The 16,216-nt window shown below is 43.0% G+C and overlaps 1 protein-coding gene across 1 annotated transcript in view; it reads left to right on the forward strand.

Moving 5' to 3' along the window:
• Positions 1–4,253: 4,253 nt before the first annotated feature.
• The window catches only part of adprhl1 (ADP-ribosylhydrolase like 1), a 36,992-nt gene continuing 25,029 nt past the window's right edge, over positions 4,254–16,216 (forward strand). The window contains exons 1-3 of the mRNA XM_048602635.1: positions 4,254–4,467; positions 11,076–11,240; positions 11,353–11,478. Of these exons, the coding sequence (XP_048458592.1) occupies positions 4,254–4,467; positions 11,076–11,240; positions 11,353–11,478 (505 nt within the window). The remainder of the gene's footprint in view (positions 4,468–11,075; positions 11,241–11,352; positions 11,479–16,216) is intronic.

The raw sequence follows: 16,216 nt of genomic DNA on the forward strand, positions 1-16,216 counted from the left end.
AGAGGAACTCAGCAAGTCTGGCCCCATATGTGGACAGTGAGAGAGAATTAACCTGAAGAACTGAAGAATCTGAAGAAAAGTCATACTGGACTCAACAAATTAATTCCATTTCTCTTTCCACAGATGATGCCAAACCTGCTGAGTTCCTCAAACGTTTTATGTGTTTGTTCCACGTATTTAATTGCTTGGTAATGACTGATCAGGACTGCCAACAGCAATGAGGAACAGATAGTAAATGCTTTGGAAATCATAAATTAACCATGTCAGCTGAAGCTCGAGTGGAATAATCCAGAACATGGTTTGACTTTCTGTGAGATTCAAGCACTGCTGTTTATTCAGCAGACTCCTTTCAATCAACCAGTGATACAATAAACATTTCCAATTCATACCTGAATGAAAATCTCGAGTGAGAGAATTAAATTGCACTTTCACAGTCTCAAACACCAGCTAATGATCAAACTAGATGATATAATCTTTCTATTCCATCACTTCATATTGCAAAATATCTTGAAGAAAATGTTGCAATCAAATCCAGCAAACTGATCCAAAGACAGGAACATCAGTGCAAATGATTTTGTGGAAAGTGGAATCACACAGTCTTACTTACAGCATTGATGTAACTGAAGGGCATTATGATATTTACTGTCAGAGTATGAGACCTTGTAATTACAGATTTTCAATCCACTTGGTGAGGTAAATTTGGCACCAAGTGCAAAAAATGATAAGGATGAATGGAGATAGTAGGAACTGCAGATGCTGGAGAATCTGAGATAACAAGGTGTAGAGCTGGATGAACACAGCAGCCAAGCCTTCCTGCTCCTATGATGCTGCTTGGCCTGCTGTGTTCATCCAGCTGTACACCTTGTTATCTAAGGATGAATGGAAACAGGTTATGTAATGATCAAATAATGGAACAAGGTGACTGATATTGCAATGATATTTTGTTTTATTCTATCATGGAATGTGGGTGTCGCTATTACTCACCCCTGGTTGCCCTTAAATTTTGTGGCTTGCTAGGGAATTTCAGAGTGCAGTTAGGATTTAACTACATTGCTGTGGGTCAGGAGTTACATATAGGTCATACTGGCGAAGGATGGTCTGTTGTAATGTGAAGCAAATATTCTAATTTCTTTGTGATCCTCCAACTTTATAGATTCTTCAACTCTGGAGTGGCAGTATGCTTAGATAGCGGATGTTTGAACATTAACAAGAGTAGTACTGGGAATTGGTTCCAGCAAGTCTGAGAGAACACAATGGTCATATTGAGGGAGAGGCTGGAGATTTTTGAACTGTTTTGAACTGGGGCTTTCTGAGAAAAGGATTTTGGCTGATGATGCTACTGCTTGAAGGTTTGAAAGCTTGCAGCCTAACCTCCCATTATCAGCTATTGGAAGTTCTTCAGAATCAACTGCAAAAGATTGCATTGTTTAATATCAAAAAATTAATCTAGAGACAATCCTATGTACCTGTGAAGCAGTACATCATGGAAGCTACTTAAGTTAACTGGATAGTTTTGTTATTTATCTATTTTTAATTTTATCCCTGTTTGCTTTTTGTGTGAATGGGGCTGAAAACAAAGGTTATTGCTTTTGAATCCTAGACATAAATTAGATTACTGTGTTGTTTAGCTTTGCTCTGCGTAAGTTACTGTATTATTAGTAAATTGTTATATCTTTTGTTTAAGCTATAAACATGGTGTCTAGTATCACTTATTCACAAAGTCTGGGACTAGTTATTCAAATGTCTGGTTAGGAACCATTTGGTTTCATTTTGTTGGGTCTTTGAAAGTTTTAATTCTACTGCGTTGTGAATGTAGAGGTAAGGACACTGATTTTCCTTTTGCTGTCTGCCTCTGTGTTGTGGCACAACAAAAGTGATGTTCACTACTAACAGGATACTGCAGTCAAGTCAAGAAGCATTCTGCCTGTCTCACCACTGACCAATGTTGGATATGAATTTCACTGTTGGTGTGATGACTCCTACTCAAAGATTGGTTGATCATAAGGAATAGATCATCATGGACAAGGTACTAACCATACCTGAACACCCTTGCTTGAAAAACTCTAAACAGTATCCACCATTAGATGTGATGCTGTAATTATGTGCAGATGTAAAGAATAGATATATACACTGTGCCTGTTTGAACTGAACAAAACAGGTGATAGCCATTTCCTGGATCTTTCCTCAGTTAAGTTTCTTGGCCAATCATAGTCAACTTGACTGGCTTATATTTAAACAAAGCCTGGCAGTTAACTGTCAGGCATCATTCAGCTGGTGCATTCTCCATGACAATGCCACTACTAATCAGAGTCAACTTGCCAACCAATCAGCATGCATTTCTTGTACAGTGTAAAAAATGTTGTTACTCTTTATATTGGTATTTCTTTTGAATTGTCCTGATGTAATCAAGATGAAGGGCTTTGACAAAATGTGAATTTTCTTTTTCAACAATATTCGAGGATATTAAATCATTGGCAGCAATTCAGAGAAAGTTTCCTAGACTAATACCTGGAATGGGCGAATATCTCATGAGGAAAGGTGGACATGCTAGACATATAATCCAGGCTATGTTGCCCATATGTTTCATTGAACCTATGTGTAGATTGAAATCACCAAGGATTACTACCGTATCTTTCTCAAAAGCCGCCATTATTTCTTCCAGTATACCCCACATGGTTACCATTAGGGACCAATAAACTACTACCACAAGTATCCTCTTCCCTTTACTATTTCACATCCCTTTCCCAAATCACACTATACTTCAATCTCCAGAACCAACTGCAAGATCCTCTCCAAGCCACTCGCCATTCTGACTTGGAACTATATCACCATTCCTTCAGTGTCATTAGGACAAAATCCTGAAAATCTCTCCCTAAGGGCATTATGGGTCTACCTACAGCACATGGACTGCAGCGGTTCAGGAAGACAGCTCAACACTATCTTCTCAAAGCTGGGTGATAAATGCTGGCTGAGCCGGCAACTTCCAAGATCCCGTGAGAGAATTGGAAAAATACGAAAATGCAGTGCTTCCAGTTCTGAGGCTAGAATGAGTGAGGGGGGCAGAGAAGTTGAGAGAGCCCTTCTCACATCGGTGTTCTCAGTGAAAAGATTAAGAGAGGGCATTAGGCCACAGGAAGGGTTCCAGGAAGAGGGAGGAATTTGGAGACCAATGAAAGTGTCTGCTGACCAGGGTGAAGATTCCAGGTCAAAGAAGTGAGTGCAGAGGCAAAGGCAATCGAAGAAGAGCTGAATGCCATGCCTAATAAGAAATTAATGAAGGTAATGGAGTACGCATAGAAAGCTGAGTCCTATTGCTATCCATGAGTTGTTGGAGGTTGTAATCCCTAACACCCGTTTTGTGAAAGGGTTAGGTGAAGTGGATGGAATAGAACTGGAGCAAGACAGTTTCGAGGTAGTAAAGTAAAATACTTTGGACACTACAAATCTGAAATAAAGACAGAAAATGCTGGAAGTATTCAGAAGCCCAGGCAACAACTGTGAAGCGAAAAGCAGAATTAACATTTCAGGTCAGTGATCTTTAACAAGCACTGGCAAAAGTTGGCAGTATAATAGTTTTGAGTAAGTGCAGGGTGAAGGGTGAGGAAAAACTGTCAGGTTTGCTGATAGAGTAGAAGAGAGAGAGAGAGAGAGATTAAATGGCAAGTGGATGGTGCTGGGGCAAAAAGGGTGGAAATTATAACTAAAGGAATAAAAGATGTCCCTGGAGGAGGTGTGAATGACAGAATTGTGAGTAGGTACCAAAATGTTTTATTCCATAAGCTTACAGCGAATCTGTCCCTTTGCATGTTCTGATGGCCTATGACCTGGGGCATACTCAGAAAATTATGTGGTGCTCAGTGAATTGATATGTCTGTACTTGGTGTTGTTCCCAATGGTTTGTCTCAGGTGGACAAGGAATACTAAATGAAAATGAAATGACAAGTAAGAGTAATGGCAAGTAATTCATGGCATAATGCACTACTGTGGTACTGTGGACTACATTTGGTTTCTGAGTTGTTAAGGAATATAAAGTGTGTATAAACTAATTGTTATCCCCTGAGCTACCACTTCTAAAAATACACCAGCAGTCTGCAGCATCCAGAGATAACAACAGCTAATCCACAAAAGGTTATCATTGCCTTTGATTGAGTCACTGTATATAACCAGCTAAGCAGTAGAAAGCTGTTCCTGAGGGACTGACTACACTGTCTAAAACTGTGACCAAGGCAGTTGTCAGCACACGTCCTCTTGCAATGGAACATTACAGGGCCGCCATGGTGCTGGGGGGAGTCGGAGATGCTCTGGGCTATAGGAACTCCAAGTGGGAGAACTGCCCTTCAGGTGTGGTGATTCTAGATGAACTGAAAGGTCTGGGTGGATTGGAAAGCCTTACCTTAACAGAGGACAACTGGCCAGTCAGTGATGATACAGTTATGCACATAGTAACAGCAGAGGCACTCATATCAGGTAAGAATTTAGTAAGTGTTTTACATTTTATTACAGTGCAGCCCTGCAGGAGTACTGCAGTGTTAGAAATGCAGCCCTGAAGGAGTGCTGGATTATTGGAAATGCAGCCCTGAAGGAGTGCTGCACTTTTGGAAGTGCAGTGTTTGGTTGAGGTGATGTCTGCACGGATAGATGTAAAAGGTGCCATATTCCTGTACAGAGAGCAGAAGAATTCTGTGTCATGCCCAGCATTTTGACCAATATTTATCAGACACCCAGCATCACTAAATCAGGGGATCTGGCTGTTATTGGTTTGCAGTTAGTGGGAGCTAGCTGTGTGCAAATTAGCTGCTGCTGTGTTATCTACATTATTACACTTGCAAGTTGCTTCATTACCTGCAAAAAGCTTTTAGCTGCCTTGGTAGTTTGTGATATTGCTATATAAATGCAATTTCTGTTTGCTGACAACCCACCTACTGATAGAATGACAGAATGCCAGCTAAACCAGCCTGATCAGGCAGCAGCCAGGAAGCTGTGGTTGATTCAAATCCCTGGAGGTCCCTAACCACACTCCTCCTACAGCAGCCCCCTGAACCACAGCAGGCTTCCTCCTTGCACGCTAAAACTACTTGGGGAAACAACGCATAGGAGTGGTACTGTAACGAAAGGGTCACATAAAGATTTTTTTTGTGAACACCCGTGTGAGATTTGTAGTGTTATGACCCACAGGGTAGCACACTGTAAATTGAGTCCCGCTAGTCCCAGAATCATATCAAATGTTAATTTATTTTTCAAGTAAGCACAGTATCCCAATTTATCTGACTTTCAGACTAAGATTGATATAAAGCACGGACCAGGCTTCTGTACTAAACAAGAATTTTTTATTTATTATAAGTAATTAGATTATAGTTATAGGTAAACAGATAGAAACCATTGACATGTAACATTATTAACTCAAACTATAACCCACATAAGATCCCTCTCACACACACACACACACACACACACACACACACACACACACACACACATTAGAGGTAGAAAGAACTGGAAAGTCAGTTAAAGTCAGTATAGTGATCTTTGCTTCCCTATTCCAAGTTGAGATGATCTTTCTTCAGCCAACCAGGCTCTTGATAGTCACTTGTCTTTTTCTGGAAGCTTCCATTTTTCTTTTTAAGAAGTACAGAGCAACTGATTCAGTTGGAAAATGTCTGTGATTTATCAATTCAACAGGCACAGCTCACAGCAACTGCTGTAAGCAAGGTCACTGGTTTTCCTCAAGATTAAACTGGATCTTTCTTTTACTGCAGAGAACAGGCATCTTCTACTGGGGGGAAACAACAGCCCACACCCCTGTGTCGTTCTCTCTCCCTGTGTCTGTAATTTGTTTTCAGTTTCAATTTGTTCAGTTCGATGAGAACCAATCAACTTCACTTCTAAACAACACCTCTGCTCCTGATCATCTGCACATTGCAGAAACCCATACCCACAAATAACACAGTTCACAATAGATATCAAATTCATTGTTATGGAATTAGGCAACCATCCTGGTAAATCTGTTTTTTTTTAAAGCAGTTCTTTTGCCTTGCAATCTACACTTTTTAAAGACACAAAAATAAAAAGACATGACTCTCATGTTAGATCCTGGCATTTGTGTAAGCAATGCAAAGTGAAATACTAATTTGTATTTGGAATGTTTCTGAGCCTGCAGTGGTGGGTGTCATATATATCAGTGATTATCTGTAGCCAGTAGTACTATTGCAAGACAGAATGGACAATTTTGTATCGGAGGATTGCTCAGGGCACAGGACTATTTTAGCTAAATTCCTGTTCACTTAACTTCTACCAAAGAGGTTGGGCTTCAGAGTAGCCCCTGAATGGTATGCTCTTTAGCGGATGATAGGAGCTCCTCATACTGCAGTGGTCCATTATCCCCATTGTAGAGGAATATTATGCAGAATGCAGCCGTTGACCATTAGTTGACCCACTCTCTCTGGACTGTATTGCAGAAGACCCCCAGACTTCACAGGGAAGAACAACTATTTCTGGGGACTCTCCGACTCAGCACCAGTTCTTGTGACTACTTGCTTTTGGTTGTATGGGTGTTCAGCAGAGGCACATTTAGTTTCATCAATGTACCATGGACTGGGATAAAGGGGAGGATGCTGGTCCCTAAGGCACCTACTTCTGGCTCATTGTATGGGGTCAAATGTTGAAGGGAAGGTAAAAATGCTGGCAGAGTAAGAAGGCACTAGGACAGCCACCAGGAAAGTGAGCAGAGACTTGCTCAATGCACTGATAGGGATCAGGGGTTAAGTATGAAGAGAATGGAAACCCAAAGGCTCATGGGGACTACTGGCTGACTGGCTACAGAGCTGATAACAATGCGAGTACACTTATGTGAGTTGGACCTCATGGCAAAGCAACAAGCTCCAGAGTTCTGCCTTGCTCCTCCTGGCTATTCATGAGGGACTTCATCAATTGGATACCTTCACCAAACAGGGCATGTTTGATGCAGGCATGGTCTGCACGTTGAATATTATGATTAACAGTCTTTATTTCAGCCTGAAAGAATCACAATGAAAAGTAGTGACTGCTGTTGCTTTGACTGTAAAGAACAAGGCTTTGGAGCTGAGGCAACAGCTTGCAGGTCTCGTGTGAGATGCGCAACAGAATGACAGTATACAGTTCCTGCAGTATACTTTCACAGCAAATACACAGTACCTGCAGAATCCTCTCAGGAGATGCAAAAGGTACGTCCACACTTCTCTCAGTTTTCAAGCAGTACTTGCAGAATACACACAATATGGACGATTACATCTACACTACATAGTCAATACCTGTAGCATTCTCAGTCAATATACATACATTATGGGCAGAATATTCCCAACTTATTCACCACAGTTCCTCCAGTTTGTGAAAACTTCCATAGTATTCCCACAACATCTGCAGGATACTCCCACAGTATCCATGTGCACATAGAGTATTTGCAGTGTAATCCCACAGTATACACACACAGTGCACAGTGTACTTGCAAATTAACCTGCAAAATATGATCACAGTACACAATCACACAGAACCTACAAACTACACCACAGTACACCTGCAGAAAATGTCCACAGTAAATGTATCATCTTCGGGGTATTCCCACAGTAAAACACACAGCTTCAAAACCGTCCTCACACTGTAGCCAAACAGTAATTTCACCCCAACAATAGACAGCCCTCACAGTATCCATGCATTGTTACATGGAAAATCCTGTTCTTTCTCCACTTCTTCTGCAGGTGAATTCTTATGGACTAACATTGTCATGAAATCTTTGAATGTAAGAGCATGGATGAGGTGCAAAAGTAAGACCAAGGCTGATCTTTGATCTCCACTCTAATTTCCTGCCTTTTCAATGTGTCCCTTACTTTCCTTACAGCCCAAAAAGTATATCGCCCTCAGCCTTGAATATGCATAACATCTTGAGCTCTCTTACAATTAAAAGATTCCTTCATGATATCTTCATGTCTTATGAGTGGCTATTCATACTGAACGACTATTTAAACAAAAGTGAATTGGAGGAAAAGTTAATTGGAGGAAAATATTGATGATCAAATTGATTAGAAAATGTTCCTGAGTTTTGCATATTTCTGGAAGTGTTTTATACAAATCACCCTGTTATTTTTTGTTTGGATCATCATTGGGTAGTTCTTACTGTAAGAGCCAGGGATAGTTGGCATTCCAATGGAATGTGAGGTATTCTGTGTATTTTTGTTCACTCATTGACCTCCATCTGAATCCTGTTCTAGAGATCACTGACATTATTCAGATATAGTTCTGGGTACCCAGAATAGCATGTAGCAGATAGAGCTCAATGGTGATGAGTGTGAAAACTACTGAAACACAATACAACTGCCTTGGTGTATCTCTCATTCAGCATGAGGCTGATTGACTGTCACTTTTTACTGTCTTTAATCTTACAAGTTGGCTGTCTGTGACGCAGCCAATTCAGGAGATGTGAAGAATGTAGGAATAAGTGGCCCAAATTATCCTGGAAGACGTTCTTAATTTTTAGGGGTACTGGAGCCTTAGTTATGGCTTACATTGTAGCCTTATCAAAATCAATAAGTCCTGTATTCACATGCGCACACACATACACACTGCAGAAATCAAACAGTCAACAATTGTCAACGTTTAACTTTGTCATGCTGTTTGCTTGAAAACAACTCCCGAAGTTCATTTCTCTTTATTCTTCTCACTACTAATTTATATTTCAAATTGAACCTTTGAGTCCTGTGCATTGCTTTGAAATGCTTCAGCGTATTTTTAACTCATCCTCCTGCTGTTCGTTTTGTTTATTCACTCGTGGGATCTGGGCATCCAGCAAGTATTGCCCATCCCTAGTTACCCTGGAGGAAGGCGTGGTGAGCTGCCTTCCTGAATCATTGTAGCCTATGTACTGTCTGTCCATTTTTATCCCTGTTCTCCCTTCTAGTGGTTGATACAACTGAGTGTAAAAGGTTAATGTTAGTGATGAAAATAGACAATCTACATTATCAGTAAGAGTATTTGGCATTCGGAATACATTGACTGACAGTGTGGCAAAGGCAGGTTTAATCAAAGCATTCAAGAGGGAATTGGATTATTATCCAAAAGCAAAGCATTTGCAAGGTCTCAGGGAGAAGGTGATGGAGTATCGCCAGATAAAGTGGTCTTTTGACAACACAGTGGACTGAATGGCTTCCTTCAGCACTGCAACAGTTTTGTGACTGTGTGAAATAAATATAAGTTGCTTGCATTGATGTGGCACCCATAATGTGGTAGGATGCCCTAAGATGCTTCACAGGAGCGATTACCAGATAAATGTTGACATCGAAACACCGGATGCAGTATTAGGGGAGGTGACCAAACGCCTGGTCAAAGAACAGAAAGCAAGTACTGCCGATGCTGGAGTCAGAGTCACAGTGTGGAGCTGGAGGAACACAGCAGGCCAGGCAGCATCAGAGGAGCAGAAAAGTTGACGTAACAAGGTGTAGAGCTGGATGAACACAGCAGGCCAAGCAGCATTAGAGGAGCGGGGAGGGGGAAGGGAGCTGGGAAATAAATAGAAGGAGGGGTGGCGCTGGGGGAAGGTAGGTGGGATGGTGATAGGTGGATGCAGGTAGGGGCAGTGGGGATCAGTCAGTGGGGTGGTTAGGGAGGATAGGTGGGAGGGAAGATGGACAGGTTGTTTCAGGCCAAGGAGGTGGGGATGAGAAGGAGGGTTGGACAAGAGATGAGGCCGAGGGTGGGGAGATTTTAAAACTGGTGAATTCCATGTTTAGGCTATCGGGCTGTGGGCTCCCATGGCAGAATATGAAGTGTTGCTCCTCCAGTTTGCGGGTGGCATCATTGTAACACTGGAGGAGGCCCAGGATGGACATGTCACCCAGGGAGTGGGAGGGGGAGTTTAAAAAGGTTAAAATTAAAAATCTGAAATGTCAACTTTTCTGCTTCTCTGATGCTGCCTGACCTGCCATGTTCCTCCAACTCCACACTGTATTGACCTGGTCAAAGAAACAGATTCTAAGAAGGAAATTGAGGGAGAATCATAGAGTCATAGAGATATACAGTACGGAAACAGACACTTTGGTCCAACTCATCCATGCCGATCAGATATCTTAAATTAATCTAGTCCTATTTGCCCCACATCCCTCTGAACCTTTTGTATTCATATACCCATCCAGACCCCTTTTAAATGTTGTAATTGTACCAGATTCCATCATTTCCTCTGGCAGCTCATTCCATATATGCACCAGCCTCTGTGTGAAAACGTTGCCCCTTAGTTCCCTTTTAATTATTTCCCCTCTCACCTTAAACCTGTGCCCTCTAGTTTTGGACTCCCCTAACGTGGGGAAAGACCTCGACTATTCACCCTTTTCCATGATTTTATAAACTTCTATACGGTCACCCTTCAGCCTCTGACACTCCAGGGAAAATAGCCCTAGCCTATTCATCTCTTCCTATAGCTCAAACCCTCTAACCCTGGCAACAACCTTGTAAATCTTCTCTGAACACTTTCAAGTTTAGCAACATCTTTCTTATAACAGTGAAACCAGAATTGCATGCAGTATTCCAAAAGTGGCCTAACCAATGTCCTGTACAGCCGCAACATGACCTCCCAACTCCTATACTCAAAGGACTGACCAATAAAAGCAAGCATGACAAACGTCTTCTTCACTGTCCTATCTACCTTGACTCCACTTTCAAGGAATTATGAACCTGCGCTCCAAGGTCTCTTTGTTCAGCAACACTCTAGAGGACTTTACCATTAAGTGTATCAGTCCTGCCTTGATTTGCCTATCCAAAATGCAGCACCTCATATTTATCTAGACATTTATCTGGTCCCTCGAGAATCTTTATTGTGAAATGTTGAGAAGTGAGATGGACAGGTGGAGAGATATATGGAGAGAGTTTCAGAGGTTAAGCGCTAAATGGCTGAAAGTACAGTCTCCAGTAGTGGGGCATTTAAATCAGGAATGGCCAGAGGAATGCAGAGATCTGTATTGTGAAGCTCAAAGATGGATAGCAAGGGCACGGAAGGATCCAAACATGCTTTTTTAAAAGAATATTCAGAAACTACCTTTGTGTTCTTGAACTTCTAGATTTCTGGTCCCTTGAGGACCTTTATCGTGAGATGGTGAAGGTCTACGTTGAGATTGTTGAGAAAATCAATAAACGACGACCAGACCCAGCGACCATCGAAGGCTGCACCCAACTCAAACCTGATAACTATGTGCTGGGATGGCACACGCCTTTCAATGTGAAAGGTATGTGGAACTCGCTGCAAGTGTCACCTGCTGTTCTCTTAGCAAACAGGAGCATCTCAGCATTGGATCACAATACTGAAGTTCTTCCCTCACCACTTCTGTTTTTATGAAGGGTCGGGATTTGGTGCAGCCACTAAGGCCATGTGCATTGGGATGAGGTACTGCCAGCCTGACAAACTGGACAATCTTGTGCAAGTGAGCATCGAATCAGGACGAATGACACACAACCACCCTACAGGTAATCTAAGAACACAATAATGTACAAAATTGAAGGCCAATTGACTTTTTAAACTTTTTCTACCACTCACTAAGATCAAAACTGATCCTTTACATGAACCCCCCACCCATCCTGTCTTCATATTCCTTCAGTTCCTCAGCAGGAATCAATTTATCCCTTGAATATACTCGATGATTGAAAACCCCAACATCTGAGATGCAGATATTTAAAGAATCACTTCCAATTGAGAGAAGATATATTTCCTCAATCTTCTTCTTGCCCCTTGCATTTCTATAATTCTAACACTCTGCTGTATGACTTCAATTACTCCAAGTAGAGCTAATCTCTCAGCATTCTACATTTCCATCTTCTGTCTGCAGGTATTTGAAACTATTCACTTTCGTCAAGTCTTCAACCATAATCTTTACACTGTCACTCTGATCCTCAAATTGACAGTCCATAATCTGTGTCTCCAATCCACTGATTTTCTTACTAGTCTCTGCAGAGGTTTTCTCCAATTCTCCAGACACTCAATCATATTCGTGTCATCCCCTCTACGTGGTTCAATGTCATCTGCAGTTGTCATTGATCCCAGCACTTCTCATCTCACTTCCTCAGTTAGAATATCCAAATGATCAAGATGGAATAGGACCTCAGTGCCAGTCTTTGGTGTAATCCAATTCTGTCTTTGAACCTTACATTATTCTCCAGTTTGGTACTCCTTGCACATGACCTATAATAATCTTATGTACCTCTCGAAGGAGATTTTCACAAATTCTAGTGCATCTCCAGACTTCTTCCCTAGGCACCCAGTCATAAGCCTTCTCTAGATCAATGAATACAATCTTGATCTTCCCAATATTTCTCCATCACTTGACTCAAAGCTTAACTTGTGTGAGTCATCTCAGCTTACCTTCAGGTCTGATTAAGAGAGGGTCTGTCAAAAGTGCATGATCAATAAGCTTTGCGTGATCAAGAAAGAGAGATCAAACTTGTAGTGAGTCAGTGTATATTTCTGGGATTTTGGAGCAGTGTGGGAATTTGGTGCAGAAGGGAAGAAATACTTTTTTCCTTGCTTTTTGGTTCATAGTTTGTAAGGTCTTTTTTATAGGATATATTGAGGCCCAGGATTGAGGGCCCAGTATAAGAGCAAGAGTGACACCATAGGAAAACCGTAAGTTCATTAGTTGGTAATAGCTGCTAATTTGACAAATCTATTATTGGTTACTTTCAGATCAAATGTAAATAGGAGAACTATTTTACAGATTGTAATGGAAAATTAGAAAATGAAAAGGTAAAGGAGGAGGTAGGAGTACGGATTAGTAATGGGGCTGATTGTTACCAGAAAACAAAAGGATGGGACAAAATGTCATATTGTACCAAGGAACCATAATAACATAGGAAAATTCAATAATAGAACAAACTTAAAGACTTTGTGTCTTAATGCATGAATAGGTAGATGGACTAATGGCATAATTCAAGGTAAATGAATATGATCAATATGAAGTTTGTGGATGATACAAAATTAGGAGGCAGCATTGATAGCGAAAAAGGTTATGAAAAATTAGAGGGATTTTGATCAGATGGGGAATTGGGCTGAGGATTGGCAAATGCAATTCAATGCAGATAAGTGTGAGGTGTTGCACTTTGGAAAGTCAAACCAAGGTAGGACTTATACAATAAATGGTAAGGTCCTGAGGAGTGTTGTGAAACAGACACACCTAGGAATACAGGTACATAGTTCATTGAAAGCGGCGTCACAGGTGACAAGGTGGTGAAGAAGGCATTTAGCATACTGGCCTTCGGTCGAGGCATTGCGTATAGGAGTTGGGACGTTATGTTACAGTTGTATAAGTCATTGGTGAGGCCGCACTTGGAATATTGTGTACAGTTTGGTCATCCTGTTATAGAAAAGACATAGTTAAACTGGACAGTGTGCAAAGAAGATTTACAAGGATGTAGCCAGGACTAGTAGGCCTGAGTTATAGAGAGAGGTTGGCCAGAATAGGACTTTATTCCTTGGAATGTAGGAGAATGAGGGATGACCTTACTGAAGTGTATAAAATCACGAGGGGCATAGATAGTCTTTTTCCCAGGGATGGGGAATTGAAACTAGAGGGCATAGGTTTAAGGTGAGAGGGCAAAGATTTTAGAAGGACCTGAGGGCAACTTCTTCCCACAGAGAATATGAAATGGGCTGCCAGAAAAAGTGGTTGAGGCAGGTACAATAGCAACATTTAAAAAACATTTGGATAGGTACATGGATGGGAAGGGTTTAGAGGGATATGGACCAAATGCAGGCAGTTGAAACTAGCTGAGTGGGCGCTGTAGTCAGCATGGATCAGTTTGGGCCGAAGAGCCTATATCCATGCTGTATTACTTTATGATTGTATCTCGGAACCATTACAGTACAAGGAGATCAAAACTGGGAATTTAATATTTCTCTTTTCAGAGAGGCAGGAGGGAAGGAATAGATGGTAGGGTAGCACTATGAATAAGAGATGAAATGAGGACAGTCGTGAGAGATGATCCAGGCTTGGATGATTTAGAGTCTACTTGTACAGAGGTAAAAAACAGCAAGGGAAAGAAGACATTGGTTGGAGTTATATATAGACCCCCATCAGTAGCCACTCTGTAAGCAAGGCAATTAACAAATAATAGGAACATCTAAAAATAGTAGTGCAATATGGGTGACTTTAATCTTCATGTTGATTAGATTAATCTAATTGGAAAGGGCAGCTACAACAAATTCATAGAGTGCATTAAGGATAGTTTCTGAAAGCAGTATGTCATGGAGTTGACCAGAGAACAGGTAATCCTGGATCTGGTAATGGATAATGAAGCAGATTTAATAAATCACCTCAGAGCAAAAGATCCTCCAGGAAGTGGTGATCATAACATGTTAGAATTTAACATTCAGTTTGAGAGTGAGAAATTTGGGTTGAAAACAACCATGTTTAATTTAAATAAAGGAAATTACAATGAAACAAGGACAAAGTTAGCTAAAGTGAACTAAAGTTAGCTAAAGTGGAGATTCCCCACAATGTGCCCGCCACCATTGGCCATGAGGCCACTATCTGAGAACCCTCAGATGATGTCACATCCGCCACTGCCGGGTTCCCCACTTCCGGGACAGCGAACACCATCGCTGCCGTTGCCACCGACACTGAAGTCGCGACCACCCTCACCGCTCCTGCCGCCGCCTACCCCGCTCCTCCTACCTCTGACGCCACTCCGCCCATCACCGACGCGGACGCAACTCCACCCACCGCCGGCGCAACTCCGCCCACAGCCGACTCCAGCACAACTCTGCCCACAGCCGACGCCAACTCAACTCCGCCCACAGCCGACGCCGACGTTGCTCCGCCCACAGCCTCCACAGCCAGCAGCTCCAGAGGAAACAGCAGCACCCAGCTCTGCCGAGTCTTCACCATCCCCCCAGACCTACCCCTTACTGAGGACGAACGGTCAGTCCTCAGTAAAGGGCTCACCTTTGTCCCCCTCCACCCACAGATCAACGAATACTGCTCACATTTGGATATTGAGCAGTTTTTCCGCTGCCTCCGCCTCCACGCTTACTTCTTCAACCGTGAACCTAACCCTCCCTCTACTGACCCCTTCTCCTGCTTCCAACACACCCCCTCCTCCTGGACACCACCCCAAGGCCTCCTATCCTCCCTCCACCTCTTCATCTCCAACTGCCGTCGAGACATCAATCGCCTCAACCTCTCCACCCCTCTCACCCACTCCAACCTCTCCCCTGCAGAACGTGCAGCCCTCCGCTCCCTCCGCTCCAATCCCAACCTCACCATAAAACCCGCGGACAAGGGAGGTGCAGTTGTAGTATGGCGCACTGACCTCTACATCGCTGAGGCCAGACGCCAACTCTCCGACACCTCCTCCTACCGCCCCCTTGATCATGACCCCACCCCTGAGCACCAAACCATCATCTCCCAAACCATCCACAACCTCATCACCTCAGGTGACCTCCCATCCACGGCCTCCAACCTCATCGTTCCCCAACCTCGCACCGCCCGCTTCTATCTCCTTCCCAAAATCCACAAACCTGAATGCCCTGGTCGACCCATTGTCTCCGCCTGCTCCTGTCCCACCGAACTGATCTCCAACTATCTAGACTCCATTTTCTCCCCCTTGGTCCAGGAACTCCCTACCTATGTCTGTGACACCACCCACGCCCTCCACCTCCTCCAGAACTTCCAATTCCCCGGTCCCCAACATCTCATCTTTACCATGGACGTCCAGTCCCTCTACACCTGCATTCCCCATGCAGATGGCCTTAAGGCCCTCCGCTTCTTCCTGTCCCGCAGGCCCGACCAGTCCCCCTCCACTGATACCCTCATCCGCTTGGCCGAACTCGTCCTCACACTCAACAATTTCTCTTTCAATTCCTCCCACTTCCGACAGACAAAGGGGGTAGCCATGGGTACCCGCATGGGCCCAAGCTATGCCTGCCTCTTTGTAGGTTACGTGGAACAATCCCTCTTCCGTACCTACACCGGCCCTAAACCCCACCTCTTCCTCCGTTACATTGATGACTGTATCGGCGCCGCCTCCTGCTCCCACGAGGAGCTCGAACAGTTCATCCACTTCACCAACACCTTCCACCCCAACCTTAAGTTTACCTGGACCATCTCTAACACCTCTCTTCCCTTCCGGGACCTCTCTGTCTCCATATCGGGCAACCACCTAGGAACCGATATTCATTTCAAGCCCACCGACTCCCACAGCTACCTAGAAT

The sequence above is a fragment of the Rhincodon typus genome, chromosome 11 (assembly GCF_021869965.1).
Source record: "Rhincodon typus isolate 14 chromosome 11, sRhiTyp1.1, whole genome shotgun sequence".
NCBI classification, from domain to species: domain Eukaryota; kingdom Metazoa; phylum Chordata; class Chondrichthyes; order Orectolobiformes; family Rhincodontidae; genus Rhincodon; species Rhincodon typus.